Source organism: Loxodonta africana, chromosome 9, assembly GCF_030014295.1.
Source record: "Loxodonta africana isolate mLoxAfr1 chromosome 9, mLoxAfr1.hap2, whole genome shotgun sequence".
Classification (NCBI taxonomy): domain Eukaryota; kingdom Metazoa; phylum Chordata; class Mammalia; order Proboscidea; family Elephantidae; genus Loxodonta; species Loxodonta africana.
This window is the reverse complement of record NC_087350.1, coordinates 35,779,237-35,798,611: the sequence shown is the minus strand read 5'-3', so window position 1 is coordinate 35,798,611 and position 19,375 is coordinate 35,779,237. Positions and strand designations below refer to the sequence as shown.

The 19,375-nt window shown below is 38.8% G+C and overlaps 1 protein-coding gene across 1 annotated transcript in view; it reads left to right on the top strand.

Annotated features, from left to right (window-relative positions):
- Positions 1–8,951: 8,951 nt before the first annotated feature.
- The window catches only part of RORB (RAR related orphan receptor B), a gene marked incomplete at its 5' end in the record, with an annotated part of 65,488 nt that continues 55,064 nt past the window's right edge, over positions 8,952–19,375 (top strand). Inside the window, 2 exons of the mRNA XM_023544744.2 lie at positions 8,952–9,041; positions 14,731–14,872. Coding sequence (XP_023400512.2) covers positions 8,952–9,041; positions 14,731–14,872 — 232 coding nt within the window. The remainder of the gene's footprint in view (positions 9,042–14,730; positions 14,873–19,375) is intronic.

Here is a 19,375-nt window from a genome sequence, read left to right as displayed (position 1 = left end):
ACGGCAACAGGACTGCAATGGGTTTTACAGGAACAAATGGGATGGGCATAACTACATCCTTTCAGATTTTATCAGAAACAGTGAAACAATGATTATGCATGTTCTGCATGTAGAAAAAGCAGTTCAATATGAGGGAACATGTTAAAATGTAATTTCAAAATCACAGTATCTACGCTTACTATTGTGTCTACGGAGACAGCGATGTTAGCTTTGGGCATAAGAAGGGATGGTCGTCGTGGTCCATACAACTCCCTCACCAGCTTACATAAACACGGAATAAAGCTGGGAGGGATTACGTGCAGCATGCTGGCTCTGATGAGCTCAGAAATAAGATAGCTTGGGTCCCATAATATTTAGGATTACACTGCTAATCTCTTTAGGGAAAGTGTGCAGTATCAGCAGAACAGGCAGTTCAGTCTTTGAGGGAACTAGGACCAGTAATTCTACATTTGTTGAGTAGCTAAGCCTTTGCCTCATTGTGACATTTAGCATAGGGTGAAATGATTATAGAGGGCTTCTTGAGGGGCACCCTAAATTATCATTTTACCCCAAAAATATTCTCTTATGGTGCTTACACATGAGGATCTTTTAAATTCTATGTGTGTCCTTTTTAAAAAGGCCATATGTATAAGGATGAGCTAAATCCAAACATGCCTTTTTCTGACCTCAGAATTCATTCATCTCTCTACAATTGAAATAAGAATTATAAGATCATGTCTTCAATTCTTTTTTTTTTCTTTATTTCAATATTCAGTGTTGAAGCAGTGCTGGCTGAATGGCAAGTTTGCTAGAACATAGATAAAATAATAGTGTAATCCTTAATGCAGAAATTTGCAGCATAGTTAATTTTGTATCATTTACGTTAAAAGAAAATTTTGAGTTTTTTGGATAATCAAAAAAATTAGTTGCTACAGTTTGAGTTCTTATAGAAAGATTGCTGGTGTTGACAAATGCCCAAGGTATTCTGTCATACCTGGAAACTCCTTAATATCATGTTCAACTGCTTATTCATACTTTTTTTTTTTTCCCAAGATGATCAATGCTCTGATGGTAAAGGAAGTCTTTGGGGCTTCTGATAGTCCTTATTCTTTTTTCATAAACTCTCATTTTCTTCTCTCTCTCACACATGCACTCACACAAGCACACATACAAAAATCACTTGCAAATATCTCACCTGTGTCCTATAGTTTTATGTAATTATAGACTACGTCAATGGCTACCGAACAAGTTGCCATCAAGTCGACTCCAACTCATCAACCCCACATGTGTCAGAGTGAAACTGTGCTCCATAGAGTTTTCTATGACTGATTTTTCAGAAGCAGATCACAAGGCCCTTCTTCCAAGGCGTCTCTGAACCGACATTCTTTTGGTTAACGCTGAGCATGTTAACCTTTTGCACTACATGGGGACTCCATATCAATGGCTAAGGGCATATCAAGAAACCAAAGTGTTGTAAACATGAAAAAGTGACAAACAATACTGCTATCAACTCTTTAGTCACCCAGGCAATTTGTAGGATATTATTTGAAGCATTCATTTGATAATATGAGCATTGCTAATGAGCTAATTAAAGTTATATTAGGTGAGGAAGATAGTGTTTATACAGTAGTAACATCCTGATCTTACGTGGACGTCATCCTAATGAGGAGCAATAATCCATCCCAATACATTCATTTTACAAGGTTTCTTGTTTTCAAAAACAAAGGCCTTGAAAATTGGCCTCAGATCATTATATTTTTGGCTATATCCTCACCCTTTTCCCTGCAGTACTGGCTTTTCTTTCATTTCCTTTTTTTACTTTAGGTGAAAGTTTACAGAGCAAATTAGTTTTTCATTCAAAAATTTATACACAAATTGATTTGTGACTTTGGTTGCATTCCCGGGATTGTGACAGCACTCTCGCCCTTTCCCTTTTCACCCTGTGTTCACTGGAGTCTATTCCTCCAGTTTTCCTGTCTCTTCCTGCTTTCTGGTCTTTGCTTTTGGGCAGCTGTTGCCCATTTGATCTCTTATACTTGATTAAACTAAGAAGCATGTTCCTCGTGTGTGTTATTGTTTCTTTTATAAGCCTGTCTAATCTTCTACTGAAGGGTGGTCTTAGGCAGTGGCTTCAATTCTGAGTTAGCAGGGTGTCCGGGGGCCAGTCTCTAGGGTTCCTCCAGCCTCTGTCAGACCAGTAAGTCTGGTCTTTTTTTGGCGTGAATTTGTATTTTATTCTACCTTTTTTCCTACTCTGTCCGAGACCCTTTATTGTGATCCCTGTCAAAGTCATCCTTGGTGGTGGCCGGGCACCATCTAGTTCTTCTGGGCTCAGGCTGGTAGAACCTGTGGCTCATGTGGTCCATTAGTCCTTTGGACTAATTTTTTTCCTGATGTCTTTGGTTTTCTTTGTTCTCCTTTGCTCCTTTGCTCTGGACAAGATGGGACCAATAGACATATCTTACGTATCTTAGGTGGCTGCTTGGAACCTTCTAAGACCCCAGGTGCTACTCACCACAGTTGGATGTAGAAAATTTCCTTTATGAATTCTGTTATGGCAATTAACCTAGATGCCCCCTACACCATGGTCCCCAGCCCTCAGTTCCAGTAACTTGGTCCTTCAAGGTGCTTAGGATGTTTCTATGACTTTGGCTTGGTCAAGTTGTGCTGACTTCTGGCTTTTCTTTTTTAACACTTCAAGAAATCTAGTGTTTCTTTCCCACCAACTGAAAAAAAAATGTTTTTCTTAGTTTCAAAATCCCTAAACAAGTACTGTTTAGACCATCAGGAATGGTCTCTACAGCTGTCAGTGAAGAGAATGACAAATAGGATTGTTTGCTTTCCACTGGGAACTTTAATTAATTGAGATTTTCTCTCTCTCTCTCTCTCTCTCTCTCTCTCTGTGTGATACTCATACCTATGCCACTGGTCTACAGACCAGACTGTAAGTGGTTACAGAAGACATTAACTGCCATCATTCTGAATGATTCAGGTCCTACACATACATTATCTCATTATAATCAAAGCCTTGGCAAGACAAGATGCATCTAATGGAAATTAATTCATAATTATGAGTTTAAAACCACTACAACTTATAAAAGTGATTTATTTGCTTACAAGAGGGATATTTAACTTATTACCAGTAGTTACTATTAATTATTATACTAATTGCTGCCATCGTTATTTATTGGTCTCATTCTCTGTTACTCCAGTCCTCTGGGGAGTCAGAGTAAGCAAGCAACCCTGTCGGAGTAAATGTTCATGTGTAAAAGATAAATCAGCTCCCTTCGTGGAAATTCTACAAATCATGTCTTTGAAAAAACTCATTTTTGCCTTTATGATATGGCAGTAAATTTTTTCTTACTCTAGCTTCCAATGATAGATTGTTTAGGGAATTAGAATAATATAAAGCAAAATGTTATCTTTAGGTCATTTAGAAAATGTCTATCAACTGAATGGAACAGAATTTTCACAAAATCCCCCACCCAGAATATTACAAACAGCTTGGGAAGGGAGGGAGACTCCAGATGTTGAGAAATGTATGGGGAATATAGAAGGGATTAGTGCACTAGGGGCACTGGTGGTTCAGTGGTAGAACTCTGGCCTTCCATGTGGTGGACACAGGTCCAGTACACCTCATGCACAGTCACCTGTCTGTCAGTGGAGGCTTGGTGTTGCTGTGGTGCCATACAGGTTTCAGTGGAGCTTCTAAACTAAGAAGGACTAGGAAGAAAAGCCTGGTGATCTACTTTGGAAAAATCAGTGAATGAAAACCCTGTGGATCACAATGGTCCAATCTGCAACTGATCATGGGGATGGCACAAGATCGGCAGTGTTTCATTTTGTTGTGCATGGTTTTGCCACAAGTTGATGGCAATGAACGAGAGTGCACTGAATTTCATAACCTATACTTGGTATTTAGGCAGGAAGCTGAGATTAAGATGCCATCTACCCTGATGTGATATACCAGAATACACAACTGATCCAATGTCAGGAATCTTTTAGAATCACTACTTAGTGGGATATAGGAGCAAAAGCTCAAAGACTTATTTTATCCTGATGATTTGATCCCATTTTTCCACACTCCCATCCCACCTCAACCTTGGTATAATTGACCAATCAAAGTTACAGTGGACCCGAGTCGCAGGAATAGCTCCTTCATCCTAGGCCTTGTTGTTACATGATGTGGAAAGATTTTGTAGCCTATAGAGTTCTGAGGGAACAGAACTAAAGATACGTACCTTTTAATAAACAGGAAGAATTGGAAACACAGTGACTTTGTAAGAAGTTATGGCAAGGGACTCTAAGCAAGGAAGGGTCTTCAGGAGTTACTGGGGGTAGGAGGGAGAAGAAAGTAGTGAGAGATTACCAAGAACAGTGAGACAAATTTTAACAACTCTATAATTGTTGAATAGGATCTACCTGCTAAATTCATAAAATTGTTCCAATATAAGGTTAAAAAATCATATTATTTTAAATTTTTCATGACACTCTTTAACACTGTAAGAATAATATTTCTAAGGGGAAAAAAACCAATGTAATATTGCTTTCATATGCAACAATATTTAATTGGTTAAAAAAATTAATTAACTATAGTTTCCACAGAGGATTACCAGTAGGAAAATAAGTGAGAGGAATGTATAAGAAATTGGAAAAATGAGCACATCACAGGATGCTTCATGGTATTTCAGTGCCTCTAAATTTGCCTCCCAGAGAATGCCATTGTTGAATTAGTCTGTGAGTCAGGTAAAAGTACAAAAGTCGAGCTCCCCTCCTTACTTTCCTTCTATCATTTTTATTGTCACAGTTGGTGGAGTCCAAGCCACCAAGTCCTCCCTAGATCTTCATCCTGAAACCATGATAAATAGCATGTCACTAGACCTGTGTTCACTGCAAGACAGTCCTATAGGAGGATATGGCAAGTAGTATAATGGCAAGGCATTTTGAAATGGCAAACATTGGAGCAGTAATGTGATCTGTTGTCTTAGTCAGTATCTGAAATACTCTGTCTGGAAGATGTACTTTATGAAGTACACAGTACAAACTAGAAAGTTGGAGCTGAGAGTCTATTTTAAATGAGAGAAAAAGAAGCACATTAGTTCTCTGTATTGTTTAAATTTGTCTTCTCCTTCAATAAGCCTCAAATGTTTTATTCTGTTACAATAGGACACAGCAACACACATATACCCCCTTTAAAGGCTTTGTTCCCTTTAAAAATGCTGTTAAAATGTTTATAGTTCTCCAGGATTCCATGTTGAGCTAAGATTATAAATATGTATAAATATGCAGATGTTCTATCGAATGATTCCTTATCCCATTTGTATTTCCTAAGTTGTGCGAGGTAACCTTTGTAGCTTTCAAAAACATCTTCTCACACCCCAGGGGACAAATTACCTCTGTTTTCATTTCCTTTAGAGTTAGATCATTTTATAATTAAGAACTTATTGAAGCAGATTCTCCCCACGTGTAAGCTACTCCCTGGGGAGTAATTTATGCAAAGACAGACTCTGACTTAATATCATATAAGCCTGAAAACTATACAGTGAATACCTGGAATTTTTAGTCAATTTTGTAATCACTGTAAACAGTTCACTGTCTGAAAGGTCATCATTTAAAAAAAAAAAAAAAGGTAATCCAAATAACTTATAGTGTCATTCATGAAGTTATTTTCAAATGACAAGATCTTTAATAAAAGAAGAATAATTCAACTTGTCATATTTATTGTCCAAGAGCATTAGAAATCCCAGTTAACAATGGTGATGATGATGATGATGAAGACTAGCATTTTTTAGCTCTTCATTATTTACAAATTGTTATTGTTGTTAGCTGCCATGGAACCAATGACCCCGAACAACGGAACAGAGCGCAGCCCAGTCCTGCACCATCCCCATGATCTAACCAATTACGGAGCAGACCTTTGTGATCCACAGGATTTTAATTGGCTGCTTTTGAGAAGTAAACCACCAAGTCTTTCTTCCTGGTCTGTCTTAGTCTGGAAGCTTCACTGAAATCTGGTCAGCATCAGAGCAATCAAGCCTCCACTGACAGGTGGCTGGTGACTGTGTTTGAGGTGCATTGGAGTTACTTCTACATAAAATATCTCATTTGATCCTCACAAATCTATGAGGCTTCTCAGCTAAGGTTTATAAGCCTGAAAACATAAGATCAGAGATTTTTCTTGGCCATGGCCCTAATCATTCACAGATTAGGGACTAGGATCCAGGAGAACAGAATAGAGTGACATTGAGTCTCGTATTTTCCCCATCTCACAAAATCTTGAAAACAAGTACTAGGTCATGTTAATCGGAAAGCTCAAAGAAATAGAAGCAAATGGGAAGACTTAGTCTAATAAGTATTTTAGCTGTCTCTTCTAATGCTTTTATCATTATCTCTTTAACTGGTGCTGTTGGAATGAATTAATAATAGAAGAAGTCAAAATTGCAATCTTATTTTATCTTTTCAAGAGGGAGAGAAAGGGTTACTGAACAAAATATCAGGGAAACTGAGTAATTTCTGGTTTTCCATTTCCCATGTCAACTCCAGAGCATCCGTTTACCCTGTGGACCCTAAGTTTTTGCCTATAAAATCAGGGACATAACACTGAGATTTTTTGCTTATGAAGATGATTTGAAACTGAAAAATTTCAAATGATACTCTAAAACTAAGTACTATATTTTTTAAATATAAAACAATAGGAAAAAGTAGGTAATGTCTTGCATTTATTTATTTTGTGTTATTCAAGAATGAGAAACTGCTCAAAAGCATCCAGGTGGCAGATTCACATACAAAGCATTTTGAAGTATATTTCGCATAATTATTTTAAATTGGGAGAGGAAATACCAGATCATCCCAGTGTGTATAATTTTACTAACTTTAAGAACACTATCTGTCTAAATCCATCACCCCCTCTGCCCAGCCATATGACTCAAGATTGCAGGCACACACCTTCCGTTATGGCCAACTTGATTTTTTAATGATCACAAACCACCATCATTCCACACTGCCAGTCTGTTTTCGTTCAATTCTGCCTTGCAGAAAGTCCTTTGCCTTTCACTTTCTTGTGTATTTGTTTATTTCCTAAAGTTTTCATCAGCTCAGACATAAACTGGAGGAGCCCTGGTGGTGCAGTGGTTGAAGTACTCAGCTACTAACCAAAAAGTCAGCAGTTCAAAGCCACCAGTGGCTCCTATGGGGAAAAGACCTCACGATCTGCTCCTGTAAAGATTACAGCCTAGGAAACCCTATGGGAAATCAACTTGACGGCAAACAGCAGCAACAAACATAAACTCCATACTCCTTAAGCAGTAACTAACCATAATCTACCTTTATCTCTTTGAATTTGCCTCTTAGAGGTATTGCAGATAAGTGAGAATCATACATTTGTCCTTTTGTGTCTGACTTACTTTCAGTCTCCATGTTTCCAAGTTCATTCGTGTCATAGCAGGTATGAGGATTTCATTTCTCTTTATGGCTGAGTAATATTCCATTGTACAGCTATTCATCTATTGATGGACACTTAGGTTGTTTCCACCTTTGGCTATTGTGAATAATGCTGCAGTGAACACTGGTGTACAAGTATCTGATGAGCCCCTGCTTTCGATTCTTTTGGGCTGGTCTATACCTAGGATTGAGATTGCTGGGTCATATGGTTGCTCTATATTTAACTTTTTGAGGAACCACCAAATTCCTTTTCACAGTGTCTACGCCATTTTACATTCCCATCAGCAGTGCACACAGTTTACAGTTTCTCTGCATTCTCACCAACACCTGTTATTCTCTGGGTTTTTTGTTTGCTTGTTTGTTTTATGTAATAGCCATTGCAATGGGTCTTGCCTTCCACGTCTACGTAACCAAATCCTACGTAGTCTTTCAAGTCAACCAAAATGCCTTCATGTCCATTGAAACTATTTCAGTTCCTATTGAATACCTAGCAAGTGCCCACGTAATATATCATTTTTCTCTGATTTCTTCTATGAATTTTGTTTCACTAATTAGATTTTTGTTGTCATTAGCATATCCCACCCTGTGTCAACAGCCTTCGTTATTATAGTTTACATCTAGAACATGCTCGATAAATATTGAGCCGATGCATTATTGGCATTTTCAAAAGTAAACCTCCAGCCACATAATGTGCAAAGTCACCCCTCCCCAATTTTTACTTTACTTATTTAGATATTATTGAAATACTGCAAAGTGGTAACTCTCAGTGACTTAGTGTCCAGAATGAAATACAATCAAAACCACGGACTCAAGGGATTTTTGAGTCACATTATTTCCAAATTTTGAGTCACATTACTCAAACCCAAAAGAAATAGACAGCAGGTGATTAGAAAAATTCTGATCCCTGGTTATATTTTTCAGTTTGAGAAAACCAACATGAACTGTGATAGACAGATGCCTTTTCACTTAGAATAAGATTGTTGTTATTAGCTGCTGTCAAATTTGCCCCATTCATGATGACCCCATGTACAGCAGAACAAAAGTTTGCCTGGTCCTGCACTAGCCCCATGATCACCTTCAGAATGCTTAAGTCCATTGCTGCAGCCACTGTGTATTTTGAGTGCCTTCCAACCTAGAGGACTTATCTTCTATCACTATATATTACGGAGTAATTTTTGTGAACCACAGGGTTTTCATTGACTATTTTTTGGAAATAGATCACCAGGCCTTTCTTCCTAGTTTTTCTTAGCCTGGCAGCTCCTCTGAAATTTGTCCACCATGGGTGATCCTGATGGTATTTGAAATATTGGTACCATAGCTTCCAGCATCATAGCAACACGCAAGCCACCAGAGTAGGATAAACTGACAGGTGGGTGATGGAGAAGTTTAGGAGGGCCAAATAGTAGTGGATGACCCCCAAACTGCCAGCCCTACCTCAGTGTCTTCGAATGCCACGGTCATGGGAGGGGGAAGATGGAAAGGATGAAAAGAAGAGGAAAACTTTGTAAACTCAAAATGCCTGTTTTCCCCTTTCAGCACAAATCGAAGTGATACCATGCAAAATTTGTGGCGATAAGTCCTCCGGGATCCACTACGGAGTCATCACCTGTGAAGGCTGCAAGGTATGGAACTTTAACACAGCACTGTGGACAGCGTGTGTGTTTGCCTACGCATCTGTGTACTCCACGATGCATGTGTGACAACTTTGTAAAGAAGAGTTGATAAGGATTTTTGTGGCTGCTGCCAACACTCCGGAATTCTTGCTTGTTGGGTGGGTAGGTGGGTTGACTTTCTGTTCCTTCACCTTTCACCTTTTAGTTACTGTCTAACTGGTCAGCAGCTCATTACAAATGGATCTTTATTTAAAACCTTGAATTATTCACATTGACAGAGATATACTGACTCTTTGCTGTTTTCACAGTATTCCTCCAGTTAACTCGCAGCCATTTAGTACCATAGAAAAAAAACTAAAGGTTAAAATAAAGCTTCTAAGCTTATAGGCATAAATATTTATCTATCTGCTTGAGAAAGAGGAAGTCAAGGTAAAAGTTGCAAGATGTGTATAAAAAACCGAAAACCAAACCAGTTGCCGTCGAGTCGATCAATTCCAACTCGTAGTGACCCTATAGGACAGAGTAGAGCTGCCGCATAGAGTTTCTAAGGAGCAGCTGATGAATTTCAACTGCCGACCTTTGGTTAGCTGCCAAACTCTTAACCACTGTGCCACCAGGACTCCAAAATGTGTATGGCCATTCTTTATTCCCACATTCCAGAAAAAGAAAAGAAAACTGGAAGCCTGGAATTTTAAGTGGCCCAGATAATCTCTCATCCAATTCAGAAATCACCTGGGCCAACTTCCTTATTTGAGAAATGAGAACCTAAGCCTCAAGAATATTATGTTATTTGGCCTAGTTACTGAGGGAGCATGGCCAAAATCACAGGTTTTTTCATTCTCAGGCTGGTGTTCCCCTCTCAGACATAGTCTACCAATCCTTCCAAAGACAAATTCCTATGGACAAAAAAAAAAAAGCTACTTTTAAAATACAAAGTGGGGAAGCAGCCATTAACAGAGACCTAATGGAGCCCCTGGTGGCGAAGTAGTTAAGAACTACAGCTGCTAACCAAAAGGTCTGCACGTGGAATCCACTAGCCATGCCTTGGAAACCCTATGGGGCAGTTCTACTTTTTCCTGTAGGGTCGCTATGAGTCAGAATCGATTTGATGGCATTGGGTTTGGTTTTGGTTAATCTGAACTAAAGGAGCCCCAGTGGCACAACAGTTAAGTGCTCGGCTGCTAACTGAAAGGTTGGGTGTTTGAACCCACGTGGTGGCTCAATGAGAGAAAGACCTGGCAAACCTCTTCTGTAAAGACTACAGCCAAAAAAAACCCTATGGGGTAGTTCTTCTCCATCACATGCGGGGGCTATGAGTCAGAATTGACTCCACGATACCCAACAATGATCTGAAATAGCAGTTCCTGGGTGATTCAAATGGTTAAGTACTAGATAACTAGCTGAGAAAGGCTGACAGTTCAAACCCACCCAGAGGTGCCTTGGAGGACAGGCCTGGAAGTCTGCTTAGAAAGTTCACAGCCTTGAAAACTCTATGGAGCAGTTCTACTCTGCACACATGGGGTCGTCATAAGTTGGAATCAACTCCTCGGCAACAAACAACAACAACAATCTAAAAGAAGGGAAATGTGAAACTTAATAGTAAGTTTTTTAAATTAATCCTTAGAAGGAAAGAAAGAGTAAGAGACAAAATACCAAGGAATGATAAAAAACAGCTCTACAACTAATGTTAAAGGGCAATGTGTAACCTTAACAAATGAAAGGCAACTACAGTCTGGGAAGGGAAAGGCTATACTCTGGCACAGTTATTGGCAAGAGAAATGATTTTTTTGAGCAAAAAAGCAAGCAACGTGAATCACTAATTTAATGTCAGGAAACTGGAGTACAGTCATAGATTCTAAGATCCAATCTTAATCTTAAGAGATTTCCAAATATAAATGAAACAAAACATACTGTAACTGTCAAATAGTGATCCTGTGTGAAAAATTGATGACGTCTTCATAATAGTCTCAGAAAGTATGGTTCCTGGAAATGAACCTGCAGGAAAGGGAAACAAAAAAGAAAGAAATGAGAATGAAAGTGGGGGAGAGAGAGGTGCAAAGAGTGGAGAATAACACCAACGAGCTAACCCATCAACATACTGACCTGCTTTAGAGGTGATTAGTGATAATCCAGGTTTGAAAATCATGAGGTGTTCTGCAAACCTATAATTAAGAACTGCATGGTATCCACCTTAATGTAATTTTTCAACTCTTCAAGAAGAAACAATAAGGCAAACTTACAAACCAGCATTACTTGTAAATTCTACAATAATTTGTTGTGATCCATAGGGTTCTAGGATAAATTATTACATACCCTGGGAAGATAGACAAATAGTTTTCTTTGTAAACACTAAAAATTTTGGAATGGGAACCTTCTCCAGTGAATATATTTCCATCACTCCATTGGCTTGTTATGCAATTTTTTGAGCTCTGGTCCAGTTTGCATAATATCCACTAACCATGTTTTTTTTTTTAGATCAGTGTTATAGTGGGGATGTTTTGTATTTCATTGTATAAAAACCCTCTTTGGAAAATGGTTGATTTCAAAATATGAGGCCAAGTATGTTAAGGAACAAAATATTTTAAACAGTAATTTCCAAAAAAATCTGAGCTACTACATAAATACAGTCCAACAGGTCAATAGCCAGGAACAAGTGTTTAGGCTTCTGTCATCTTTACTTTTTTGTATAAAGGAGAAAACCATAGTCAAAGAAATTCTGCAGTTATTATGAAGCTCACTCTGAAGTTTTAGTCAAAATGACATTGTACACTACACTATTTTTTTTTTAATTTCATGGAAAAACCCACATTTGGAAACATGCTTTTTTTTTCCAAATAAAAAAGTCAAGAAATTCTGTCCAGAATAAGATGTCACTGTTTATACATTCAATATCAACCTCTAAATTTTCATAGTACTATTCTCAAGTCAATATAAACAACCCACTTTAAATAACATCAGTTCAGCTCATGAATTTATTCAAATTCATATTCAATAAAATTTGAAACAGAATCTCTTTTTCATGCCAAAAAGTTCATTTGCAATAATGAGCAACAGATAAGGAAGAAATGCTTTGTAATTAATGTCAAATTGGCGTTAAATTAGGACTGTAGCTGTGACTTCAGAGGTTTTTCTGCCAACTCTTTTGCTGAGTGACACTTGAGCACCCACAGATAAAAAACATACACACAATGCTTTCTGGAAATGTAAGCTTCAAGTCATCTCTAATCAGGGTGGATGGGCTGAGCTTATGCTTTCTGACGGTTCTCATGATACATGAGGTACATCATTTCAGTCCCTGGAGGCTTGGGTATGATCTCTGTTTTAAGTGTCTCTGAATTCAGCCAAAGTGGGCAATCAGGTATCTTATCCCTTCCTCACTGGTCCATCAAATAAATAATATACATGGACATGTATGAACAAAACTATTTCTTGTTGAATGGCTTTGAGGTTACAACCACAAAACAAATTTGAGACTCTTTCTCTCTAAAGAGATACTTGGCCACACATCATTTCTGAGGCTCTTCACGAGATGGCCAAGGTCTCTTTATAGTGCCACACAGAGCCATATTGGAGTCTGAGGCGAAAGAAAAAATCAGAAATGTTGATCCTGGCTTTATTATTATTATTTTTGCATTAATGTTGATTTGTAAACATATTATGTCCAACATTACTTATCTTGATTACTGCCTTTTGGTGACCCATATTTTAAGGCCAAGGCAATTCCCTCATTAGCCTCACCCTAGTCCCAGCCCTGCTTTATCCTCCTCTTGATAGTTGAGGAGCACAGAAGCTGTTTGATGGTAGTCAAGTAAGCTATTCCCAGGCCTCTCAGTAAGACGGGCGCTGGGCTTACTCTCTCAGAACTACTTTAGGACTCCTCCTTCCAAAGGATGTTGCTGAGGGCTATCTTTTTCTTAAAATTTCTCTTAGTAAGGCTTTCGCAGACTATTAACGTTGCTCTTGGCACTTTGTACTTCTATTGCATTGTTTTAGACAATTCAGGAGCAAAGGGCGGTAAGGGAAACTGATTCTTTCATTTTTTTTTTTTTTTTTTTTGAATTTTTTGGCGATGCCATGTTTTTCCACTGATGGAATGGATGTTGAGTCATTGTTTGTTGGTATTTTTTTTATTATCTGGAAAAAATGAGGTGCCAAATGTCAGCGGAAAAATCCGTGTATGTTCCATGGAGTACATCACACATGAGAGACATATCAGCCCTGTGACACATCACACTCCCTGGTTACACTTGAGCCATAAAATACCTTACTCACTTTTCTAAAAATACACACAAGATACTAAATAAACATTGCATTTGCTGCACGTAATTGTTATCAGTTTGATTTAGAGTGGGCCATATCAGTACCGTGTTCTATGGAGCACATCACACCCATGGAATATATGGGTCCCACGACCTAGGAAGTGCATCACAAACTGTTTTCACCCCCCAAAATTACTCGTTTACTTGAATATTTCCAAACGCCAGGAACTGTACCTTCCCAATAACACAAAGGAAATAGTAAACATACTTGCAAGCCTTATATTGCTATACAGAAGCCAAAAGACAGAAAAGTTTCACATAATCACTCCTCCGGGAAGCATCCCCTCATACGAATGGCTCTCAACACTCAAATGTGGCACAGACCAACTTCCTTGTTTTTTAGGCGCTTGCGCCAGTTTCAGCCATGACACCAGAACACACTAAAGTGGCTCAAATGCCTGCCAGTAAACTTCTGGGGGTGGAAAATGTAACATGGGCATGTATACCCCATTGTCCATGAAAGGATTAAATAGGTGAGTGAATGGATGAATGATATTTCGTATCTCTGGAGGAAATGTTTATTTTCTCCAGTAGAGTTTTCTATAAAATATCCAAGGGAACAGAAGACGGTATTTAGAGTTTAAAAAAATAATAAACTCAGTGTGACTTTATTTAGTGAAAGGGTGTGGTTCATGGCAGTTTATTTTGTACCAAAAGACCCAAACATTTGCACAGAGATCTCCGGCACAACTTATAGCCTTAGGCCAGCAGAGGCCACTAGTTCAACTCTTACTTATTGCTTATTTGTGATTAAATGGTTTATATTCTATATTTCTTTCAAAGATGTGGTTAATTATAAGGTACCTCATTGGTTTAAAATAAACTTTCCAGATGCATTCTGGCCATATTCAGAAATTTTGAAATGGGGGAAAATGTACCTTACCACTGCCCACTGCCGTCAAGTACCTTAGGAACCAGAAAAATAATAGTACATACTAACCCCGTACTCCTCAGTACTGCCTTTGCTACCAATACCCCCAAGCTGCTCGCTCCCACAGCACTTGACACAAGCCTCGGTTATTGTCCTCGTCAAGCTTTGCTGTGTTTGGTTTAACAGTCACACTGTGCTTCACCACCCAAACCCCTCAGCTGTTTGGGAGCAGGAACTATGTTCTTTTCTTCTTTGCATAGAACCACACAACTCACAACCGTCTTCAGTAAACATTGAGTGAATGAATGAATGAGACTTCCATGTCTCTGAACATGGTGAAGATTTTCTCTAAACATCTGTAAGCTATCCAAGAAGAGGTATCCAAAGAATTGAAAAAATTAACCTCGGTTATGTTCACTGCAGAAAACAGAGCAAATACAGACGTTAATACTCTCTCTGTTTCCCTTCTTAGAAGTCTACTTCCCTCCCATGCTCTCTTTCCCTCTAGGGATTCTTTAGGAGGAGCCAGCAGAACAATGCCTCTTACTCCTGCCCACGGCAGAGAAACTGTTTAATTGACAGAACCAACAGAAACCGTTGCCAACACTGCCGACTGCAGAAGTGTCTTGCCCTAGGAATGTCAAGAGATGGTAAGGCATTGGCTTCCTATTTCTGACTTAAACACTTTCAAGTGGATGCTTTGCCAGAGTCTATTTAAACTCCTGGTAGGATTCTAGACAAGGAAATGGAAGATAAGCAGCAAGAAAACCACAGTCTTAGTAATGCATTAAAAGGAAAAGTAAAAAAATATAAAACTACGGTATTGTTTATGAAGAAGAAAGGAAGCCTTTACTGTATGTAGCTCATGGAGTGCCTGTACTAACAGGAGAAGAAAGCGCATTGAATGGATAGGGCCACAATCTATTCTGAAGGAGAAAGAAATGCACTACTGTACATAAACCTCTATGCAATTAAAAAGCAATACAGTTGTCTAAGGTTGTTAAGTGAAAGCCATGTAAACCTAGATTGTAGGATGACCAACTGTCTAGTTTGCCTGTGGATAAGGAGTTTCCTGGAACATGAGACTTTCATTGCTAAAACGGGAAAAGTCCTAGGCAACCAGGACAAGTTGGCCACCAGGTAAACCTAACTGGGTGCACAAGCTGCTTAGTATGTGAAGATGATAAGAACAGAACATGCTTCTAGAAGAAGCTCAGAAACTCTGCTGGCTGGTCTCGGCTACTTGGATAAGGTTTTGAACTTATTTGAGCCTGTGTTGCAGATTTCGAAGGCTACAGCAAAAGCTCACATCACAGAAGGGCTGTGTAGGTAAAGTGCCCTACTCAGAACATGGCACACATGTGCCACCTTCACCCTCAACCCAAATGGGTGGTTTGGCTCCCCAGCTGAACTTCTAAATTAATACAAGAGAACAAATAAACTCAGTCAAGATGGACAAGCAATTTCACCTAGACTTGATTCCATTTTTAGGCATTCATTGTAGACTAATTCTGTCTCCACTAACACTAACCACAGCACTCCTGTACCAGATTTACAAGTGGCTCTGAGTCTTGGAGCTATTTCTCTCTTGTCCACACTGTATCCCCAACCAAAAAACCAAACCCGTTAACATCAAGTTGATTCTGACTCATAGCGACCCTATAGGACAGAGCAGAACTGCCCTATAGGGTTTCCAAGGAACAGCTTGGTGGATTCGAACTGCTGAACTTTTGGTTAGTAGCCATAGTTCTTCACCACTGCACCACCAGTGTTCCACTGTATCCCCAGGGACTAGTAAAAAGCAAATACCTAAGTATTTGTTGAACGACCATGGAATTTCTTCTAACGAGAGCCTGAGACATAGACAACGGCCCTTACACAGTACCTGTTTCTGTGAACCACTGTGAATTCTGTGCCTCTAGTCAAACTCCCTCTAGTGAAGTTCAAGGTGGTGTGGACAAAGAAAGAAAAGAAAAGAAAGTTCCAAGTTTTAAAGAAATAGAGATAATTGGCACACAGTGGCTCTTAGTATAAAGGGGTTTTGTGAGTTATTAAGTTAAATGTGAGGTCCTCTCACCTTTTAGATAAATTCAGTTTGGCCCTGGTCTTGTTATCTAAACATATAAAGTGCTCATTTCTTAACTTGCCTGTTCTGAACAAGCGTACCTTGAATTTTAATTGATTTTTTCTCTAGTTCCCAATCCATCTAAACTAAACTTGGCTTACACAAGAGTGCACCAGTAAGACGTATTTGACCCTCAAAAAATAAAAATAAAAAAACCAGAAAACAAAACTTACTTTGATCCCTTCAGCTTATAAGTAGCTTCTAAAGCTACAGATACATGTTTCCAAAACTTTCCATCTAGTAACTAAGTGGTGTTTTTGTTTACGTGTTTTTCTGGGCTTGCTAACTACATAAGTCTAGTCCTAGGGTAAATTTATACCACCGTGCACTTCCATATAACTAAGACAAAGAAAGTGGAGGGTGGAAGGATAGGTGATTTTCATTGGGCTTTATTTAGTGAAATTCTATGAGACTTTGAGTTGATAGTTATACACCTCGTATCTATTATATGCATGCATCATATTAATTGACAACATCTGAAAAGCCCCGTTAATAATTGTTCAGAGAGAATAAGCCATTTGGTAGTTATTTGTTTTTGTTACTTATTCCTACAATAACAGGAAGTACTTTTCTGGAAGGGTAGGTCTTATGGATCTGGGCTGGTGAACAAAAGCAGTGGGCAGGGTTGGGTGTATGGTCCAAGACAGATTCAACAGACTCAGCAATGTCTTGCTTGTCTGAACCCCATGACATAAAAGAAACATGTAGGAGAGGAGAGGGCATTGAATGGATAGGGCCACACTCTATTCTAAAGGGGGAAGAAATGCACTGCTGTACATAAACCTCTGTGCAATTAAAAAGCAATACAGTGTCTAAGGATATCGGGGATTAACGAGAATGATCCATCTTTAGGTCCAGAGACAATCCTGAGGCTACCAAGGACAGCTTCCAAAATGCCTCAGAAGCATGTCTTATGTCAGTCTAATGATGAGGAGGAAATAGACATGAACGGGAGTGGTGATTGGGAATGAGGAGATGAAGGGGTCCAAGCAGAAGAAACATAAAAGGTTCTCTCTAAAAGGCAAAAAGCTTCTTCTTTACTATGTCGTATGGAAGAAGTCTGATTTTAAACCTGATTATAAAGGATAAACCAGTTGCCATGAAGTCGATTCCAACTCATGGCAACCCTGTGTATGTCAGAGTAGAACTGTGCTCTATAGGGTTTTCAATGGCTGATTTTTTTAAAGTAGATCACTAGGCTTTTCTTCTGAGGTGCCCCTGGGTGGACTCAAATGGCTAACATTTTGGTTAGCGGGCAAGCAAGTTAACTGTTTCCACCACCCAGGGACTTCAATTATAAATGATATTTTATGCCAAATAAGTCATACTAACACCAGAGGTGTGAGAGTTCATGTCCTATCAATAAGTAATGCCTGATATGTGGTATTAAAGAATTAGAAAACCCTGTAGTTATGGCTTATTAGCTACATCTAGTAAGGGAGCTTGACCTAACTGTTGAAATCACTGGATTTTCATTCTTTCCAGAATTTCCTATAGTGGTTTATTAGCCATGGCACATATATGAGTAGGCAACAAGCTTGGCAAAAATAAATTTGTTCAAATCTGGCTTAGGCAAAGAACCAAAAATCATATACACTTGGAATTATGTACACATGTTTTTCTGTGCGTCAAAAAGGCGAGGATATGCGTGTGTCTGTGTGTGTCTGTGTGTGTGTGACTTATAGCATGTACATGTCCCGTGAATTTTCCTCCACTGTACTTGATGGCAACTAACAAGAATAATTTTTATTTATCTTTTAACTTGGCCATTCGTAAATGTTAGATCCAATCCATTCATTGAAGGCATCTTCAGTGTAAACTCTTTCCAATTATATTACTACAAACAAAAAGACCAGAAGAATGTTCACCATTAGTAGGAAGATACTGGGCCCCCAAAAGAAAACATGACACTAATCTTGCAAAAATCTACTACATGTCCTCACAGATGGTGTGCCTCCATGAAAGAATGGAAGCTGCCCTACAAGGACAGGTTTCACAGAGTAGGCTTCTTCTGTCCAGAACTACACTTTCCAAAATGTTCTCCATTAACATTTAAATTAATTAAAATTTTAATTTCAGCCACATTAGCTATCTTAAAGTGCTCAATAGCTACATATGACTTGTGGCTACCACATTAGAAAACACAAAGAACATTTCCACCATTACAGAAAGTTCTATTGGACAAAAACTGAGAGGAGATGAGAGAGTGTTTTAAAATCATAAACAACATGGTTAGGTAGGTTGAATCAGACTTCTTCAGCAAAGCTTACAGCACTGGAAAAAAGCTGGGAGCACATACTTGAAATCAAAAGGAATTAAATTAAGACCAGTTTGGTAAATAACAAGATATAAACATAGCTTGATGACCACAAATAGTAAGAGAAAATGTGATAAAATAATTCCCAAAAATTTATATTGTTGTTCTTGTTGGGTACCATTGAGTTGTTTCCAACTCACAGCATCCCTGTCTACAACAGAACAGAACACTGCCCGGTCCTGCACCATCCTCACCATTGTTGCTATGTTTAAGCCCATTGTTGCAGCCACTGTGTCAATCCACCTCATTGAGGGTCTTCCTCTTTTCCGCTGACCCTGTGCTTTGCCAAGCATGATGTCCTTCTCCAAGGGCTGGTCCCTCCTGATTACATGTCCAAAGTATGTGAGATGAAGTCACACCATTCTTGTTTCTAAGGAGCATTCTGGCTGTACTTATTCCAAGACATATTTGTTCAATCTTTTGGCAGTCCATGGTATATTCAATATTCTTTCCAACACCATAATTCAAAGGCATCAATTCTTCTTCAGTTTCCCTTATTCATCGTTAAGCTCTCACACACATATCAGGTGATCAAAAATACCACAGCTTGGGTCATGTGCACCTTAGTCCTCAAAGTGACGTCTTTGCCTGTTTAACAGTTTAAAGAGGTCTTTTGCGGCAGATTTGCCCAATGCAATACATTGTTTGATGTCTTGACTGGTGCTTCTATGGACATTGATTGTGGATCCAAGTAAAGTGAAACCCGTGACA